Here is a 17976-nt window from a genome sequence, read left to right as displayed (position 1 = left end):
TCACCTGTCAAATTCTTTTAGGTCATTCTTATAATACTTATTTAATTATGCTACATTTAGAAAATTACAGGGCTTTAAAAATCATCCCTATTGTTCTTAATTACTTTAAATCAGTAGTAGACCAAAAATAGTCATACATAAAGTCTAATTTTATTTAAAAAAATACAATTTGAGCTGAACAACAGGCCATTAAGAATTATATGTTTTGACTGATATCTTATTTGGAGTAAATTTTTGAATGTTATTCAAAGGTGAAATTCTGGTTGACCTTTTTCAACCAGATCTGCCCATGTGAATTTTTTCTTTTTGGAGGGCAAAATTTTATAAGACTGTGCCTTCTTTTATATTTACAGCAAATCTACTCTAATTGTAGAATAAGCAATCCATTCTCTTTTAAAGCAAAAGAATACAGGCTGCTTTGCACGGATGTCTCAAAAGAGTCAATGTTGAGAATTCCTAAAGGCAGACGACTGCCAGACAAGAAAACACTTTGGATGCTGTCCTTTTCTAAAGGGCACATTGACTGATAAGCTTGGGGATAATATAATCAGTCCTGTATTACTGTGTGGGAAAGTTTGCCCTCTTGGAGCATTTTCATTATCTAAAATGTATACATTTATATGTGTATTTATCAGTATCAATACTAATATGATAGCATATGAATAATTTTCAAAGTTAGGGGATTTTTTGGTGCCAGAAATCGAACCCAGGGCCTTGTACTTCAGGCAGGTGCTGTACTACTGAGCTACATCCCCAGCCCAATTTTCTTTTCTTTTTTTTTTTGGTACTGGGAATCAAACTCAGGACCTTGTGCTTACCAGGCAATTGCTGTGCCACTGAGCTACATCCCTGGTCCTCAATTTTCAAAATCAGAATAATTTTCAAAGATTGTAGCAGATTTAGAATAATTCAATGTATGATATGGCAGACCATGTGAATGATGCTTGAAACCTTTCAGTTAGGAACCTCAAGTAGCTTCTAAGCTATGATAACTTAAAACCTAAAGAATTTTGAGCCATCGATATTTGGAGGTTCACAAAAAGTTGTTTTAGGAGGGGGAAACAGGAGATGAAAAAAGAATTAAGAAGTGGTAGTCATGTACCAACTCCCCAGGATGAATGTGATCATTATGTACTGAAAACATGTACTATTTTTAAAAATTTTAATAAACAAAAGAGATATTGTACTCAAGGTGTGCTTTTTATACTAAAATATTACCCTTCTGAAATCAGAGAACTATTGTTTAGTCAGCAGCTATGCAACTAGTAAACCTTTAAATGGACTCTGAGGATTATATACAGCCATGTAAAGTATTTTCATTGTGAGATTATAGCCTCTTTTTAAAATTTGTAGATACTTCCTAGGAAACTACTTAAAACAATTTAGTTAAAACAGCCACAGAAATCTCTGTTACTCCAAACCTCTCATTTTGTGACTTAAACATGTTTCATTTTCTCTTCTGATGATGCATTTAAATTGAGTGCGCCCTACCAGAGAGCAAAATTTTATTATGACTCCGCATTGCTCCATACTGGGTGGTACTGGCACAATGTCAGCTGTAAGACCAGGAGGATAGAGTGGTCCAGAATCAGACAGTATATAATTTTATATAAGCATATAATATATTGACATTTATTGCATTTGCTATTGTTAGAAAAATACTAGAACGATATGAATATTAACAGCAGTTATCACTGAGTAGTGGTAGTATGGAACATTGTTTTGTTCTTAATATTCCTTATTTTCTATAATCATATGAATTATTTTAATCAGAAAAAATTCTTTTAAAATTGAAATGTATGTTATTTCCATTATTCATCAACACTAACAGGTGTTATAAACACACACAGAAAACTTTGAATCTGTCCAGTGTTTTGTAGAGAACCGTGAACATTTTCCATATTGAAATGGGCACTGTTGTGTGCACTGCTTTTATTGGCATTGTGAGAAAGCAGAGGGCAGGGAAGGACACTCCGGAGAGCAAGAGTAGAACCGTGTCACACGGCTCATATGAGAGGGTCTTCCCATCACGTGTCCACGTGCATCCCTTATACGGGTCAGTTTATTCAGTGATAACTTACTTTATCTTCTAGAGTATGGACTTCACTAATAGGGCACATTCAAGGAACACATCTATTAGCAAACTGGAATATGAGAATGAAAAGCTTCGAAGTGATCTCGCAAAACTTCATGTTAATGGAAAGTCAGCATGGCCTCATCCGAATACCTATGAAGAAGCAGGAATATTTGCCTATCAAAGCCAAATAAAAATGGAAAGAAATGAAGACAGGTATGTTAGCTCCATAAAAGTTTAAAAACATTTAATTAAAATTTATTTTTAAGTAATTCAAATTATAACTTCATGTATTTCTCTTCATTTGTCTAAATTTATTTAGTAGTGACACATACTTATTTTATAAGAAATTTGTGTGCTCAGTAGGTTTCAAGACATGTAACAGTGAGGTGGGTGGAGTGTGACGGGAGATACCAGTTTGGCAGCCACTTCAGACCGCCCTTCCAGCTGTGACACATACAAATGCACAAGTAAATAATCTTACTTTTTACATCATGGGAACAGAGAAAACTAGAATTTATTCGTTAGGCACTCTGTTCAAATAAAGCAGAAAATACAAGAAGATGTCACTTCTGACTTACCTTCAAAATGTATATAACATATTTACACTCTAGCCATGGTGACGAATTATTGGTCACTTCATAGAGGGAATCTCTGTGTGTGTATGAGGTTTTCTCTGAGTGAAGGGCACAAGAAAAGTCAGTATATGCTGTCCATTTTATGCCTACACTCTTTAAAATATCTTAGTTTAAAATCTAAGAAAATATATCAATCGCAAAAAATAGGCCAATAGATTCAACTGTAATAAAATATTTGTGGAGCCAAAACAGTCTACGAAGGCCTTTCACTGTTTTCTCAAAGTTGGAAAATGCTCAGCAAGACATATAAGTTTCTTTGTTACAGAATTTCTTAGAGCCCTTAGCATACTAATTTACATTGAGTTTTCAAGAAAAGCTGTGGTATGCAGCATTCCCAGAACTTCTTGGACATCACAGTTATTAACCTTCCGTGGTCCTCAGAAAAGTTGAATTTATAGATCCTCAACTTCAATACAACTTTTTTCTCAGAAACTTGTGATACTTAGAATGAAGAACCTTATTTATTGTTTTCATATAACAGAATATTGACAGCCATAAAAAAAATTTGCTTCACCTTTGTTACCCTTAAGTTCCCATTTAACAAATACAGAAAATAATTTGTATAGTTCTTACAGGGACAACAAGAGATAACCCATGTGTAATAGGTAGTTCCATAAATATTAGCTGTTGTTACTGATATTATTACTGACAAAATTGTAAGTATTCATAGCATCAGTTCTTCTCTAACAATTCACAGTGCCTAAAATGTGTATTTTGATGAATAGACTAATAGTTGGATCTGACATTTCTTCAAAGATAGTCCTGTGTGTGCGGGTGATACCAGGCTCATTTTGGCAGAAGCAGTCTACAGGAAACATATTTAAATATGTCCCAAAGTCTGAGGAATATACGTGAAAACATACCTGTTTGATGCTCTTATGGGTGTAGAGCAGCTCTCGCCTCCCACCCTCCTCCCTTTGTGCTTGGAAGGGCAGATTCTAGTCTGCTACACTAAACAGCAACCATCCCAAGGACTCCATTAACCCTCAGGCGCTGGGGTGGGAGGAGGGAGATGGAGGCGCTGCAGTGGAGTGCTGTGGCAGGGTGCTGCAGCTGCGTGGTGGCAGAGGTGGTGGCCACAAGGTGAAGCCACCTTTGGACTACACCATATGCTATTCTCTGGTGAATATGCTCACATTAATTGGCCAGCATAACAGGAGCTTGTCTTGATTTGAGGGTAAGAATGGTTTCTAATAGGGAGTAAATGTTTTACTTTGCTTTGCAAAGTGCAGTTTTCCTTCGGTCATCACAATGCCCAGATAAGGGAAAGAGAGGCCCCAAAAGACACTTCTGTGAAGGGCAATCCTTCCCTGCCGTGCTGAGCAGTGCTGGGTGCAGCGCAGTGTTTCCTGTACTTGCTTGCAGAAGTAACTTTGAAAGCCTTAGATGAAGGGACCAGGTGTTATTTAAACAAAAAGGCATTTACTCTGCCTTTCATTATTTTTTTCAAAGTATTTTTCTTGTTTCCATTGCTCCCTTTTTCTTTGTCAGGGTAGTACAGAACTGTTAAAAGTGCCTAACAAAAACAAGACAGTAGGGGGCAGAGAAAGCAACATAAGAGGTAAAACGCTCAGCAGGAGATTATCTTAATAAGCAGTTTGGACTGACTATTCCTGCTGCAAAGCTTATGTCCTGCCAGTTGCATTTGCTGAAAGTTTCATTAAATTTGTTTTAATGCCTCCTCTGATTTCAGTGTTCTCCGATGACCTGGTTTTTAAAAGAAACAGCATTTGAAATGTTCTGAATAAATTATTACCATGTAAAACCCACTGTGGGGAAGGGTTGTTGAGAGCAAGGACACTGTGAGCTCACAGAGGAGAACTGTGAAGCTGATACCTTTTATTAATTGTAGCAAGTCAGAGTGACACTTTGCCCCATCAGAGGACAGCTCAGTGAAGGAGATTATATATATATATATATATATATCAGGCCTAAATTAATCAGAAAATACACAAGTCATCTTTACCTATCAATGGCTGATGCAATCAGGTCTCAATGAACTGTTTTAGAAAAAGAAAACCTTTTAGGTAAACATATCTGAGGTAACACTTTACAAAATTTTAATGTCTATACAGTTAAGAAATTTTTTGTCTTAACAGGAAGATTTGTACAGTATATCATTTAATATTTTATTCACTCAACTAAATTTTTGGTTTTTTTCATACTTTTTTGAAGTGATAAGTTTTTGACATTCACTCACTTAATATGTGAAGCATTTTAGGATATTCGAAAGCATTTATTTTCCAACAGGATATTTACTCAGCACTTTTAAAAACTTACGCAATGTAATTGAATTTGGCTAGGATATTTTGAGTGTTGTCCTAAAAGTTAGAGTTTTGAAGCTTCAGGATAGTTTATAAGCTAATTTGGAGTGTGGCATCCAGAACTATTAAGATGTAGATAATTTTAATGGTAAATCAATTTTTAAATAAATGGAATTTGTATATAAGAGACATACCCAAAAGCGAATTTATGGTTTTAAAGGTTGTATCATGCACTGGGCAGATTTTAGTTATCATAGACATTAATCACTCAAATGGCTTCATGTCTAGCTAATAAATTAAAAGTTTTAATACTAAAAAGCCACAGAGTCAGCAGGTTTGTCCTAATCACTCATAAGATCTCTTGTCAGTGAATGAATAGCTGAGAAGCCAAATGTAAGTTGAGAAAATTTTGTGCCACGGTGTTGCACAATAAGAAGCAAAACACGGCAAGCTGGAAGGATAGAGGCCAGGGAGCAACGAGCAGTTCACAGAGTAGGGAACTAGAAGGTGAGGCTGGAGCGAGGCCAGTGAGCGTAGTTTATGGTGAGATCGTTGTCCCACAGCCCTGTGTGGGTGAAGAGGGAACAGTGTTGTGCGCACGTCAGAGGACTGTGAAAACTGCACAGAGACGACTCAGATGGCAAGTGGACAGCACCTTGGCCCCAAAGCAACTGGGCCCTGCCAGAGTGTGGCAGGGGCCTCGAAATCGGACCTGTGGAAAGCTGATTGAACAGATGAGCTCGTGAGAGGATACTAAAAGCCTTCTGAAATAATTTTTAAAGCAACTTTTAAGTTGATATATGTAGCATTTTTAAAGATAATTTTATGAAGTATTTGAATAGCTATAGCCTACAAGAACTTGTCAGATATAAAGGTGATTTAAAGCAAAAGTACTTTACTTCATAATGTCTTTCCTTTCAACCTCCATATTTTATTGATCTTACAGTAAAAAGAATGTCCCTACATAAATTTTAGTAATTAACACCATAAAACTGTATCTATGCAGCCATAGCAAAGTGGATAATTGAGATAATTATCTAGATAATTTAGAACAAATACCTTGCCTGAAATCTCTGTTCAGTTGAGATTGCACAGAGATATATTTCTTGAATCACTTCTATAATTACCTTGTTTTTTCCACTGTGCTTTGAAGTACAGATAGTAGCCTCACTCAAATTAAAAGGTTCAGCTAAAGATTACACTCGGATGCACTATGCAATTGTTATCATTCTGTTTGAATTGTGAGATGTTTCATCTTATTGTGCACATCATAAACCATGTTACTTCAGTTTAATTTGCTGTTCTGTTACCATGGTAATTATGGTTGAGAGAAGGGGGAAGATTTATTTCAAGATAAGTAAAAATGGGAAACATGTTGTGTTTGTTTTTAATGTACTGATTTACAGATGCTTCACTTAACTTTTATTGCTGTTTGTATGCATAGCTTTGCAAGTGTTTGCATAATAAGAAACAAGCCTATATAAATTGGTCTTTGGATAAGAACAGAGCAATATATGTGGATGTTTTTAACTGTATCAAACTCTGAAGGTTTGAAAGTGCTTAGTACTGTGAGGCATTTGGATTATTAGTAACAATAATCTTAAATTGAACAGATTTTTATGTTTTCATGGTTTTAATGATTTGAATAAATTTAAATCCCATTTTCATGAAAGATACTTCTTTAATCCCAAACAGCCTATACTGTTAGGACTCTGTATAATTTCAGTGTAGATTGATTTGTTTGTTCTATTACTACTTGTGTAGTCAGCAGACCAAAATTTTAAATCTCACTGGTATTTTTCTCAGTCTCATCTTCTACTTTATATTTTACACAAACAAAAAATTCTACGTTGTGACTTTCATACAAATTGTGGAGTTTGAAGTCAAGAAAACCTGGATTCAAGTCCAAAACCCAAAACCATTTCTTCTTGGCAGTTTATTCTAATATGAAAGTAAATGAATAAGATTAAACTACCTAACCTTCAAGTCTCCTTTTCCTTAGCATGGATAGTACCCATTTGTTCTGGCCATGCTGAAGATCAAAATGAGTTTAAAAATAATGACACCTAATCTTTAGTTAGTGTCTGAGCTAGGAATTCTGTGGAAGTACTTCACATGTGCTACTCACTCACCTCTTATAACAGCATTCTTGTGAGAAAATGTGACAGAGGAAGTCAAGTGTTCAAGATCACACAACTTATAAGTGGAGGAGTTTGGGAAATGATATAAACTGAAAACATGCTGTAAATTTTTATGCCCTATAGAAATTAGAATTATTATACAAAGACTTGTTTAACATCAAAAATGTATTATTCTGTCAAGAAAACCAGTGAGTTTAAGTGTAATAGGGAATTTTTAAAGAATATTTAGACCTGTATCTATTTAGCATGGCAGTCATGTTAACTGAGATTTCTCTCATATTAGCTCCAGTTATGTAAAAAGTTGAGGTTAAAAAAAAAGTTTACACAGAAAGAGAAGCAATATAGGCAATTAAAAATAGTACAATATCTAAAAATTACTAGGTTCTCTGTTTCACTATAAGTCATTCTAAGTCTTTCAAGTAAAGTAGAAATAACAGGAAAATCATATTCAAAGAAATAGTCAGACAACAAACCCAAACATTTTGTTGTTTTCCCCTCTTGGACATCAGAGAAATCCTTAGCTATGTAGACAAACGTGTTCTTGGTAGAAATAATGACAGCCATTCCTTCTCTTTTAGACTTGGCCAAGATTGTGAGCCAAATAGAAGTGCAACACCACTGTTGCCATCTCTGACATTTCGAACCAAAGATACAGCAAGTCCTTTGATTAGTGATGATGAAGTGTTCCCACTGGTGAGTTTCTAGGCTGCTTTTCTTCTCAAGGGTGATAGCCTTTCCACTGATACCAACATACTAATGGTAGTTCTACAGTGTCACTGCTTGAACAGGACTCCAGTCTGAGCCTTATTGGCCATACCTATCTATAGAAAGTAAAGGGACCCATAACATGTCATGAAGTATTTCAGGCAATGGTTGTTAACCTCCACTGCTGGGCAGAATTACTGGTGATGCTCTTTTAAAATGTAAGTATTTGGAACTCATTTCTGGATATTCCAGGTACCCTCAAGGAACTGTATTTTAAGGACCTACAAGTGATCTTTTGTTCTTGTTTAAAAATATCAATGATATAGACTCCAGCATACATACAGAAATGTGTGCAGATCATAAATGGACAGCTTGATGAATCATCACAGCAGTGTTACTACACCCAGGTAACAGAGGGAAGCTTACTACCCCTCAGAGGCCTGCTCTTGTACCTCCCCACTCCCTTCTGCTTGCTCCCAAGGTAACCTCTACCCTGACTTTTAAAGTCATGAATTATTTTTGTCCATTTGTGAATTTTATGTAAACTGAGTTAGACTGTGTATTCATGTAGGCCTGGCTTCTTTTGCTCAATATTGTTTCTAAGATTCATCATCATCCATATCAGGGTTTTTTTGTTTGTTTTGTGGTATTGAGGATTAAATCCAATACCTTCAGCTGTAATTTATGGGCTTTTGTGTCTCTATAAAATTTTATTGTACATAAATAACACACCTATGGATATCTGGTAGATTCCTTTCAGAAGATTAGGGAATTTATTTTATTCCTAGGTTGCTAATTTTTTCATGAGCAGGTAGGAAATTTTCTCAAATGCCTTTTTTTTTTTTGTCTCTCTGAGGTAGGGTCTCATTATGCAGTTCAGGCTGGCCTCAAACTCACAGCAATCCTCCTGCCTCAACCTCGTGAGTGCTGGGATTATAGGCCTGCACCCCCATGCCTGGCCTCAAATGCCTTTTTGTCAGTATTAAAATAACCCTATAATTTTTCTCCTTTGCTCCATTAATGTGATAATTTATCTTGATTACAGATTAATCCAATTTTGCATTCTTGAAATAAACCTAATTAAATCATTGGACTTGGTCTGTGAATATTTGGTTTAGAACTTTTATGTAGTGCCCGCAAGATAAATTGGCCTGTAATTTTCCTTTAGTGTCCTTGTCAGGTCTTGTATCAGATTATGTTGACCTCATACAGCAGGTGGGAAGGGTGTTTTTCAGTTCTTGAATTTTCATTTGATTCTTTTTTTATAATTTCAATTATTCTGCTGAAATCATCTACTTTATGATGTATCACCATAAAAACCACAGCTTTTAAAAAGATGTTTTCATCTCACAAAGTAAAGAACTAGTACTTTTAGTAATTATCCTTTCCTCTTATTCAGAGTATATTATGTAATATTTTGGTGCCACTTCATGATAAACATGGGATACAGATTATAAATAAATATACAACAGAACATATTTTAGTGGGACAGGATATACTACAAGTACTTTTCCATTTTTCTGGAATCTGTCCCTTTGTATTGGTAAAGACTGAAATTAAGATTTAAACTACTATGGTAAAAGGAGAAACCTTTAAACCATGCATGTTTGAAGGCTTAGCGATTTCTAGAGCCCCAAAACGTTTTGTCTTCATTTCAACATCAAATGCCAACATTTTCTGAATAGAATGAAATTCCACACCAACAAGGTCAATAAAATGAACCGCCTTGTTTAAAAGGCATGAGAATTTCTTTTTTTTTTTTTTTTTTTTTATTTTGGTTTTTCTCAGGTACCGGGAACTGAACTCACGACCTTGCGCTTGCCAGGCAGGCGCTTTTGCCGCTGAGCTAAATCCCCAGCCCCAGGCATGAGAATTTCTATGCAGACTACAGTTTCTGCACCGACAAGGCTTCGATCTTTACAGACTCAAAGCAAGCATCTATTCCCGCTAAGCCGTAGGAAAGAAAGTGATAAGCTGCTAACTATTCCGTTATTCTAATATCTGATGATTTTAGGATTTCGGAGTCATTAGTCTGCTGTAAAACTGGCTCCCATGTCAGCATGTCAGTCACTCTGAGTTCTCAGTTTGCCTTTCCAGTGGACGGGAAAGGCAAACCTATAGAGTGCATGTCAGTCCTGGTAAGGATAAAACATTGTCCTTCCTGAGGTGTAAGGCACCTGATTACACCTGATGTAGTCAGATTGCTACCAAGAGGCTGGTTGGTCTCCTGGAGGGATGGTGTATCTCAGGAGCTCAGCTATATTTTCTATTTTGAGCAGGTCAGACGTTCAGTTGCAACAGAAGTTATTAGTGGTGACAGGGAAACACTGCTGTTTCACAGTTTCCACTGCGGTAGCCAGTGTCAGAGGATGGATCACACAAGCTATCCACTTCTAGACTGTCCATCTCAACCAAAACTCAATAGCATGGCAGCAATTATTTTGCAAATACTATGCAGGTTTCTGCTACTGATGTCGTAACTTGTTCCAGAATCCTGTCTGCAATACACCTTGCCCACTGAGACTGACAGAGGGTTCCACAAGGCCTTTTTCTCGATCAGATATTCTTCTAGCGTAGGATCTACCAAGTCATTTGAGCCAAATAGTAAGGTTGTTGCACCCTATTCTGAAGTCAGTATGGAGCCCGTTAGTGTTCCAGGCTTGCTTTTGTGGCACTCAATAGTGGGTCGGATTACTTCACCCAAGGGTGGAATATTTTCAAAGCATATTCATTCATAATTTACTTAGATGTCCTGGCGTGCCCCATATTACTGAAAACAGTATGTCAAGCCCTTGAATCTCTGGAGCACACACATTTTCCGAACCTTTGTTATACTTGCCACTCCTTACTCATCAGGCCTTATTAACTTACGTTACCATTAATATATGATGTTCTACATGATAGTCTTTGGACTATCCAGATAGCCTAGGTTCCTTCAGAAAGTACTGTGACAATACCATTAACACAGATGGAGGCAAGGCTGTAGATATCCGCAGGTGTCTATCTCATGTGAGTGCGGACTGCCTCTGACCCTTTCTGTTGGTGGTGGTGAATATTAGAAAGAATGCATTTGCCAGGTCAACAGCAGCATATGATATACCATGTCTGTGATATTCTACTCTAGTAAAAATGCTATACCTGGCACAGCAGCTATAGCTGGACTGCTACTTTGACAAGTTTGTAGCATGCCACTATGCACTGCCCTGATCTCTAGTTTTGGCAGGGCCCAGATTGGAAAACTTAATCCTCTTAGAGCAAGGTTCATTTCTATACTGATTGTGGGCTCTTCAAACATTTCATGAAGCCCCACTCTTCCTAATATAAATTATAAAAGAGTAATGGGCACATACAACTGGAAAATAAAATATTTCTCCAAGTGTTTTTACATATTTTTTAAATTAAAGATTATAAAATTATCTAATATTGTTTTTTATTCCATGGCCAGATACTTTATTTTTTCTTTTTCTGTAAACAAGCATTCAACAAATCACAAACAGTTAAATAGCATTTCTGCATTGCCAAGATGGGTAAATTTGGGCACTCATCATTCAGATTTTCCTAAACAAGATATATCCCAGCGTTCTGCACCTGGCTAGCTAGCTCCAAGTATCAATTAGCCCCCTTGTTAGGGCAATTTTATATATATATATATATATATATAATGAATATTATATACATTACAATCTATAATATATATTATTTACCCAGTGCTGCTGTAATCCTTACTTGAGTTTTTTGAAGTTGCCTATTTTCAAATGAAAATCACTGGCTTTGCAAATTAGTAGAGCACATTGTAGGCAGGTTCCCTGGTGGCCGCCTTGCCCCTGCATTTGCAGTTGGATACTATAATATTCACTTCTAGAGCTTTTTAATGTAATGGCGCTGTGATGTCTGCCTTAGCTCCTTGAGGATTTCATTAGCAGTAACTGCATTACAGTGGTGGAAGGAGTTCAGCTCAAGATGTATTATTTCATTAACAGCTGCAGTGTTTGACAATATGTCAGAGATGAAGCCTGCCTGGAAATATGAAGATTTTAAAAGGCTCTGTGTTCTTCATCTCATTTTTCTTTCTTTCTCTCCTTAGTCTCCCCCAGATGTATCCTTCCCAGCTTCTTTGGCTGCACAGCATTTCCTACTGGAAGAAGAGAAGCGAGCAAAAGAACTTGAAAAGCTTCTAAATACACATATTGATGAACTGCAAAGGCATACGGAATTTACTCTTAATAAATACACCAAACTAAAACAAAATAGACATATATGAGCTTTTAAACTTTTTGTTGCCCCCCCAAAAAAGCTCTGGCAAAATATTTACAAAGCTGATTAATGAAACTGAGAAATTTTGGGTTATTTTGTCTTGAGTAAATAATTTCCATAAGGCAGCTTTCGAAAATAGTAAGTATAGCTTGATAAAGCTGTTTGTATTTCTATATTAACATCCTACATTGTTCTGCTGTAGAGTTACTGTGAAATAAACATGACTACTCCAAAAGATTTTTTTCCAGTCTGAGAAATAGTGTGGAATTAAAAATGCAGATTTTCTCACTTGAATCATGTATACTGAAAACCCATTTCCTCTGCAGCAGTACAAAATCAGGGAAAGGGAAGTGCTATATTCCAAATATACATGAATCAATCGGTGTACTGGATGTGGAAACTCAAGAATTTTTTAAAGTGAAAAATATTTCAATATTTTGAGCTATGTAAGATTTCTTTTATTAAAAAAAGATAGCGCTTTGCTATTCTCACATTCACTTTTGCAATACCTCTCTTATAAAGCCACAAAGGACATGCACCATATAATGTACATACTTAACTATGTCAGAGATTAATGCCTTCTTGTTAATAATAATCATTTCATGGACCTGAACAAGCTAAAGCATATATAAAGCATTACTATTGCTATCTTCTCCTTTGTAATCACTTCCGTTTTTAATATAATAAAGGAATTCAGAATTCAGTGGACTTAAACATAGATGCCTAGTGTGTATAGAACAGTAATAACATGGTGATAACAAAATTCAAGTTACAAACACGCAACAATGATAATTCAGTACTCTTATTTTTAAAAATGTGATATATATCTATGCCTGTATCTGTCTATACCAACTGCAGGGGTACCTCAGTTCACAAACTTAATTTGTTCCACGAATTTGGAAAAGTTGGCCACATTTGTGTTTGTGTGGGGAAGATAGTCATGGTCCTGTCTGTCACTGATGTTTGCAAAAAAACAAAATTTTGCCAAACACTTCTGTTTGAAAACCAAATTGTTTGCAATCAAAAGCTTTCATGAACTGAGCTACCACTGTATATACAGAGAGTATTAAAAATTCAAGGTAAATCTTAGAGCTTTAGGTTTTTTTCTCTTTTTAAAGGAAACAGTCTTAACGTATTGTAAAAGAAGACAGAATGTCCTTTGATAGCAAGTGTCACTGTCCTGTGAAGAATGAAGAGCATTATTCACCTTAGGAGACATGACCGTGTATACGTATTTTTTAATTTAGCAAATTCCATTTATTACTTTGTTATTTTTGTCAAACTCTTCAGTTTACTTATTGATAGGGGTTTTTTTAGATTTTTTTTTTTAATTTTAAAGAGGAAAAAAACCAAAAACAATACAGAATTTCAAAACAAGATGACAAGAAATTAACAATGGTTATTATACTGCATAATATTGTTATCTTCAAAGTAGTTGCTCAGATTACCAGATATAGGCATGCAAGCTTGATCAAACAATATAACTACTAACTGTTCCTTTCAATGAACTAATACATTTTTACAATACTTCTATAGAAGGTTTTCTGTCTTAGTTTAGGTTGCTATAACAAAAATATACCTCACAGTTCTGGAGGAAGGAAAGTCCAAGGCCAAGGCACCTTGGATCTGGTGTCTGTTGAGGACTCAGTTCTTGGTGAGGGACAGGCATTGATGAGAAAAAATTTACCCCATGCCTGTTCATCTTATATGAACACTAATTAACCACTAATTCATTATATTCATGGAGACCCCACTCCCATAACCTAGTGTCTTCCTAAAGGCCTCACCCCCTTATTAGGGGGTAACCATCACATTGAAGGTTAGGATTTCAGTATATGAATTTGAGGATGTACAAATAGTCTATAACCTCACATAGCATTTTTCATTTAAACTTAAAACAAGCCTGTGAAGTCAGTAAGGCTAGAATTATCATCCCTAGAAACCAGAGCTCTTACAAGTACTGTATTCAGAGTCATAGTAAGCATGAGAGCCGGAAAGGAAATCCTGGCTTCTGATTTCTGGCACCAGCTCTTATTACTTTCCATGTTACTGCTTATAAGCAAGCAGAGGTGGACAAAGAGCTACATCCATAGAAGCCATGTTTGATGGCAAACCATTAGAGAAGTACATAGCCTTTAGAGTACCTATGAAAACGTCAAGTGAGAATAATAAGATTTAGGGTTTTAAATTATTTAGTAATTTCTAACCCGAATACAAAGAAAATAAAATACTTTTCCATGATGTCTTTAGAAGATGGGGAGAAAAGTTCTTTTAGGAAAAAAGGCAGTCCGTAACAAATTCTGAAAACTTTATACCCATAATGAAAATGGAAAACATGAAAAAATATATATATCCTAAGTGCCATTTAGTCTCTTCAGGGTAAAGGCATGGGTGAAAATTGTTTGATGAAGTAAAGACAGCATTCTTCAAATTTAGAAGAGCCAGGAAAACATGAATGTGAAGTATGTCCAGGACCCCGGTGATTTTCCCCATGGATTGTTACATCAAGTCCATAAGTAAATTTGTTTTAAATTACAACAGAATTCTACTTAATACCAACTTCCTTAAAACAGTGGTGTTTGTTACTTTTTGCTTAGCAGAATTCAGTGTTTAGAATGAATCATTTGCTGACATCCATCCTATGTGTAATCAAGGTAAAAGGCCAGCAGCTCTAGCTGGACATTAACAGGAGGAAAGGAGTAAGGCTTGTCTGCTGCTCATCCCCTCTCATTGCCCTCTCCTACCCACCTGCCCTGCACCAGCCCAAGGAGCTCCATAGAGGAGCTGTCCCAGATGTTACCACGGAAGGCAGCTAAAAGGCACAGAATGTGTTTTCCACAGAAACCATGTTGCAGAGAATGTAGTACAAGAGCCAGTTTAGCAAGGTTTCAAACAGAAAGTTCCAGCAAGGCCAACCACAGAACCAAAGAGATCTTGAGACCCACCCAGCTGGCCCCAGAACCAGGCTAGAAATTTAGAGCTTTAAGGTTCTCATACATTGAGATAGTTTAGATTTGTTGGCTATAAGATTCTCCATGCCCTGGTCCTGTGGCCTTGATAAAGTTTTCATTTCCTTAACTTCCTAGGCTTATTTCACTACCTGTCAGGGGATTCTCATGAGGATACAGGAGGTTATGTATACAGCACAAAGTCTGAACATAGTAAGCGTTCAGAGTACATGTTAGCTGTAACCACTTGTAATCCTTGCCCTCTGAGGCATTAGGTCTGAGTCTAGAAGACTAAATATATCCTCAAAGACTACTATCAATTTTGAGGATGATATGCTAGCCACTACCCAAAAGTTAAATTCATTTAATTAGTAACAGTTTCATAAAGTAATTTAAACTGGGTGTGGTGGTGCAGGCCTGCAATCCCAGAATTGCAGAGGCTGAAGCAGAAGGATTATATAGGTTTGAAGCAAACCTGAGCTACGTAGTCAGTTCAAGGCCAGTGTGACCTACACAGTGAGACCCTATCTCAGTGAGAAACAGTTTACATGCCATGAAGTTTCCCATTTCAAGGGTATGATTCAATGATTTTTACCTAGTTTATGAAGTTGTATAACCTTTGCCATAGCCCACTTTTAGGACGGCTCCATCATCCCCAAAAGACCTCAAGTGCCCATTTGCGGTTGCTGTCTATTTCCATCCCCACCCCAGGTAGCCACTCAACTGCTTTATAGGTTTTCCTGGACATTTCATATAAATGGACTCACATAATATGTGGGGTTTTACATCTGGGTGCTTTCACTTAACGTTTTTGTGGTCTGTATTGTGTTGTAACATGTACTGGTATTTTGTCCTTTTATTGCTCAATAATACTATACTGCATGGATAAATTGTTTCATATATCCATTTTACCACTTGATGGACATTTATTTGAGTTGTCAGATTAGGAGCATTATGAATAAAGTCGTTATGAACTTTGGCACATAAGTCTCTATAGGATATATCTTTTTATTTTTTTTTATTTTAAAAAATAAAAACATATTAACAAACACATATACATTTACAAAATAACACAAGAGCAATACAAGCAATACTGAAATTCACACAAGGTGGTAGGAAATTAACAATAGTTGTTGTATTACACATTGATTTCTTCAAAGTGGTTACTCAGGAAAACAAATACAGATGCATAAGATTGATTAATTAATCATTAACTGTTCCTTTCAATAAAGTGATAGAAGTCAGTAGTACAACTATGTTAGCTATCCTGTATATACATATAAACATAATTTCCCTCTTCTTTCTTTTCTCTTTTCCCTCATCCAAGTTGTTCTTTGCTTTTGAGCATTTTCCTTTTGTTTCACAATGTCTATCGTATCTCCTAATTTTATTCACTCTTTCTTACTCTAGTGCAGGTCTGATTTATTTCACTTATGAATATGGTCTCTGGTTGTGACTATTTACCTATAAAAGCCTCAAGTTTATCTTTATAGCTGAGTAATATTCCATTATATAAAAATACCACAACTTTTTTATTCGTTCCTTAGTGGATGGACATTTGGGTTGCTTCCATGATTTAGCTATTACAAATTGTGCTGCTATGCACATGGGTGCACATATATCACTGTGATACGATGTTTTCAGTTCTGGGCAAATACCCAGAAGGGGACTAGCTGGGTTGAATGGGACCTCTAGACCTAGTTTGCTGAGAAACCTCCAAACTGATTTCCACAGTGGTTTTACCAGTCTGCATTCCCACCAGCAGTGGAGAAGAGTTCTTATTTCTCCACAGCCTTGCCAGCATTTGTTATTGGTTGATTTCTTAATGATAGCCATTCTTGTTGGGGTGAGATGAAATCTCTGTGTTGTTTTAGTTTGCATTTCTTGAATGACTAGTGCTGTTGAACATTTTCTCTTGTATTTGTTTGCCGTTTGTATTTCTTTGTCTGAGAAGTGTGTTGGGTCATTGAATTTAGGAGGGCTGATGTTTTTTAATTCTTTGTATATTCCAGATAGAAGTCCTTTGTCCAAGGAACAGTCAGCTAAAATTTTTTCCCAATTTATGGGTTTTCTTTTTACTCGGCTGGTGATTTCTTTAGATGTGTAAAAACTTTTCAGTAAGATGAGATCCTAGTCATTCTTTGAAGTATTTCCCATGTGGTTTGGTTTTCGTTCATGAACTCTCTGCCTACCCCTATGTCTTCAAGATTTTTAGCTATTTTCCAATAGATTTAGTGTTTGTTTTAATATTGAGATCTGTCATCTATTTTGACTTGAGTTTGGTGCATGGTGATAGTCTTGGGCCTATTTTCAGTCTTTGGCAAGTGGCAGGCCAGTTTTTCCAGCACCATTTATTGAAGAGACTACCTTTCTTCCATTGAACTTGTTTGGCCCCTCTGTGAAAGACTAGGTGGCTGAGTGTGTTTGTGGCTGTTCCTGTATACATCATATGTTGGATTTTGTTTCTTAATCCACTCTGCCAGTGTTTCTTTTGATAGGTAAATTGAGGCCATTTACATTAATAGTTATAACTGGTATGTGTTGGGTTATCTTTGTCATGTTATTTACTTGCTGTTGGTCTCCTACTTTTTCTCTTTCTTTAATTGCTTCCTTTGCTTGAGGGTTCCTTTCTATTGTTGTTCTTAAAATTGCGGTCATTTTTTCCTCTGTCTAGAATATCTTTTAGTACTCTTTGTAGGTTGCTTTGGCACTTATGCAGTTCTTCAGTTGTTCTTTGTCATGGAAATATTTTCTTTCTCCATTGAATTTGAAGAATAGTTTTGCAGGATATATCAGTCTTGGTTGGAACGTGGTTGGTTTGTCTCAGGACCTGTAATACTTCAAGCTCTTCTCGATTGGACAGTTTGCGTTGAGAAATCTGCCCTGATTCTTCCCAGCCGAAAAGCACGCACAGAGCCAGGTAGGCCCCACCCAATCCCGGAGGCCAGGACG

General features: G+C 36.3%; 1 protein-coding gene across 7 annotated transcripts in view; it reads left to right on the top strand.

Annotated features, from left to right (window-relative positions):
• Ccdc67 (coiled-coil domain containing 67) overlaps positions 1-12784 on the top strand; it is a gene marked incomplete at its 5' end in the record, with an annotated part of 63731 nt that extends 50947 nt beyond the window's left edge. For all 7 annotated transcript variants that reach the window (XM_013512047.1, XM_013512048.1, XM_013512052.1 and 4 more), the window contains 3 exon segments: positions 2094-2290; positions 7696-7810; positions 11907-12784. In XM_013512047.1, the coding sequence (XP_013367501.1) occupies positions 2094-2290; positions 7696-7810; positions 11907-12083 (489 nt within the window). In that variant the 3' untranslated portion in view covers positions 12084-12784.
• Positions 12785-17976: the final 5192 nt, after the last annotated feature.

This window comes from Chinchilla lanigera, unplaced genomic scaffold, assembly GCF_000276665.1.
Source record: "Chinchilla lanigera isolate Chin_1 unplaced genomic scaffold, ChiLan1.0 scaffold00013, whole genome shotgun sequence".
NCBI classification, from domain to species: Eukaryota; Metazoa; Chordata; class Mammalia; order Rodentia; family Chinchillidae; genus Chinchilla; species Chinchilla lanigera.
The sequence above is the reverse complement of the archived record's forward strand: the minus strand, read 5'-3'. Positions and strand labels throughout refer to the sequence as shown.